The 2,356-nt window shown below is 60.9% G+C and overlaps 1 protein-coding gene across 1 annotated transcript; it reads right to left on the reverse strand.

The window, feature by feature from the left end:
* Positions 1-1,219: 1,219 nt before the first annotated feature.
* On the reverse strand, positions 1,220-1,774 carry LOC128822709 (skin secretory protein xP2-like). The gene has a single exon (XM_054004516.1). It carries the CDS (start codon positions 1,772-1,774, stop codon positions 1,220-1,222), a length of 555 nt encoding a protein of 184 aa, XP_053860491.1.
* Between the last annotated feature and the right edge of the window lie 582 nt (positions 1,775-2,356).

Raw genomic sequence — 2,356 nt, forward strand, 5'->3', positions numbered from 1 at the left:
ACGTTTGCATTATTTTCAATGATGTCCCGTATCACTATTGGACGGGCTATATCATCACCGCATTGTCTTTCTGCTGCTTGGATCACCCGGTCCACAAATGAGGTGAATGGTTCAGATGACTCTTGACTAATTAGATTGTAGGCTTTTTCAAAAGTTCCTGCAGGCTGAACTTGCAAAAAAGCTTTGCGAGCCATCTTTTTTATGTCATCTAACACCATTCTGGGTAAATTCACTTGATTTTCATTCTGGTCATCAGGTGGGTCACCTATTAATTTAGACAGGGTGAGGGCACGAAGGTCTGCATCAGTACATTGTCTATAAGTGTTTAGTACCCCTGTAAGCAGTCTCTTCCATTTAAGTTCCCATAGTATATACTGTGAGTCTGTAAGAATTATAGCAGCAAGATTTTTACAGTCATTTGGTGTGAGTGTATGTCCTTCCAGGGTACTTTTCAGCAGTTGTCTAAAATATGGAGAGGAGATACCATTGTCCTTTATTGCTTTTCGCAATTCTTTCACCTCATGAGATGGGATAGCTGTCCAAGTTCTGGGACCACTGGCTTGCTGGCTGAATATCACAGGCAGTGCTATAGGGTTTAGGCTTTCCTCTTTGCAAATGTCACGTGTGATTTCATGCCAGTCTGTCAGTTGAAGATTGTCAAAACTTTTCTGGGGATTTTCTGAATTTGCGATTGATGCTGGTGACTTTTCAGCATTAAGAGGGTTGGCATTTGGAAATGCAATACAGTTCTCTATGTGTCCTGTATTTGTCAAAGTGGCTGTCACATTCGACCCTCCCCCTTCTCGTTGCACGGTTTGTGTGCTTGGTTGTAGTCCAGTCCTGCTTGGGTCAGGTGCAGGATGCGGTGGCAGCGGCAGGGACGCGGGGGGAGGAGGCACGGTACTCAGTGGCGATGGAGGCAGGTGAAGGGTGCTGGAGGCTGCGGCTGCGCAGGAACTGCTGGTGGCTGTAGCGCTGGGGTTTCCAGAGGCTGTGCGAGTCGCGTTGCAGTGGGGGCTAATTGTGATGAGGCCGTAGCAGACTCCGGCTGGGCTGGTGGTGTGGGCGGAGACACTTGTAGATGCGGTGAACCCGGAAGTTGTGGCGGCGCGGGCTGGTGTCCTGCGGCTGGAATTGGAAGCGGTGGTGCTGGCGTGGGAGGGCACAGTGATGTCGGCTGGGGGTAGACTGCAGCATGGAGCGTGTGGGAACCGGGAGGCTAGATCAAAGGCGTGGTGGAGGTGGCGTGGGGGGGGGCCGGCGGTGTCGCGGTGTGAGGCAGGACTTCCGAGGGTCGCAGGGACTGCGCATGCGGGGGGCGAGTCACGGGATCCGCGTGGTGAGGCATCATGGCGGCCGCCTCGGGGAGCGCAGCAGGGACCGCGTCTGTGGCCACAGAAGGGAACGCCAGGGCGTCGCCGCCCGCAGGGGATGGCAGCGCTGCGGCGTGAAGCCCCGGAACACCACTGCGCAATGGGGGCGGGTCGGGCCGCGGCAGCGCCGCGGCGCTCCGAGCCGGCAGCGGCGCTGCAGGCAGGGGTGCACTGGGGGGTGCAGGGGCAGAGGGCTGGGCTGCTGTCGCGATCCCGGTGGTGGCCGTGGTCCCCAGCGTAGCTGCAGCGGTGGCAGGAACGGGAGGGCTGGCTAGGGATCGCCGCGGAGCGGGGACAGGGCACGGAGGGCTAGCCGGTGTCTGTGCCGCGGAGCTCAGCTGCTGGTAGCTCGCAAGCTGGGCTGGGGCAGGGACTGGGCGGTCGGGGAGGCATGGGACCATAGCACTGGGGATGTCGGATAGGGGTAGTGACAACGGTGGGGGAGCCACAGCGCGGGAGGCGCAGGGCGGCTTGGTGAGCTGGACCGCTCCATCCCGCGGCACAAAAGACGCTGTCGTGGTTAGCACCGTAGATCCGGAATCGGCGAAAGGCAGCGGCGGCGAAGAAACAGCGGGTGCATGCGGGATGTCAGGCAGCGCCAGCGCCGTGGCAGCGAGGGGAACCTGCGCTGCTTGCAGAAGCGTGGCCACGTGACTCTGCAGGAGGCCGGCGATGGCGGTGGCTACGGACGCACAGCACATGGCTGGAGGAGCGGCGGGACTCGCGGGGGGGAGGGGGGGTACAGCCGGGGTCGCGGGGGAAGGGGGGGCCGGGGCCGGTGCAGCGCCAGCAGCGGGTGTTACCGCGATCACATTGCTGGGCGGGCTCGCTGGGGCGGAGGCGGGGGAGGGGCCCGATATGATGGTTCCGGAGCGGGGGGGGCGAACCGCGGCAACTGGAACGGCAGGGGTGAACGGAGTGGGGGGTGCAGGGATGGAGGGAGCGGCGGGAGGGGCCGCGGGGTCCGGTGGGGGGGCTTGGGC

Source organism: Vidua macroura (assembly GCF_024509145.1).
Source record: "Vidua macroura isolate BioBank_ID:100142 chromosome W unlocalized genomic scaffold, ASM2450914v1 whyW_random_scaffold_30, whole genome shotgun sequence".
In the NCBI taxonomy this organism is placed as follows: Eukaryota; Metazoa; Chordata; class Aves; order Passeriformes; family Viduidae; genus Vidua; species Vidua macroura.

What these genes read in the sequence shown, in the direction of transcription:
- LOC128822709 (XM_054004516.1), bottom strand. Translation starts at nt 1,774, where the DNA reads ATGGTCCCATGCCTCCCCGACCGCCCAGTCCCTGCCCCAGCCCAGCTT.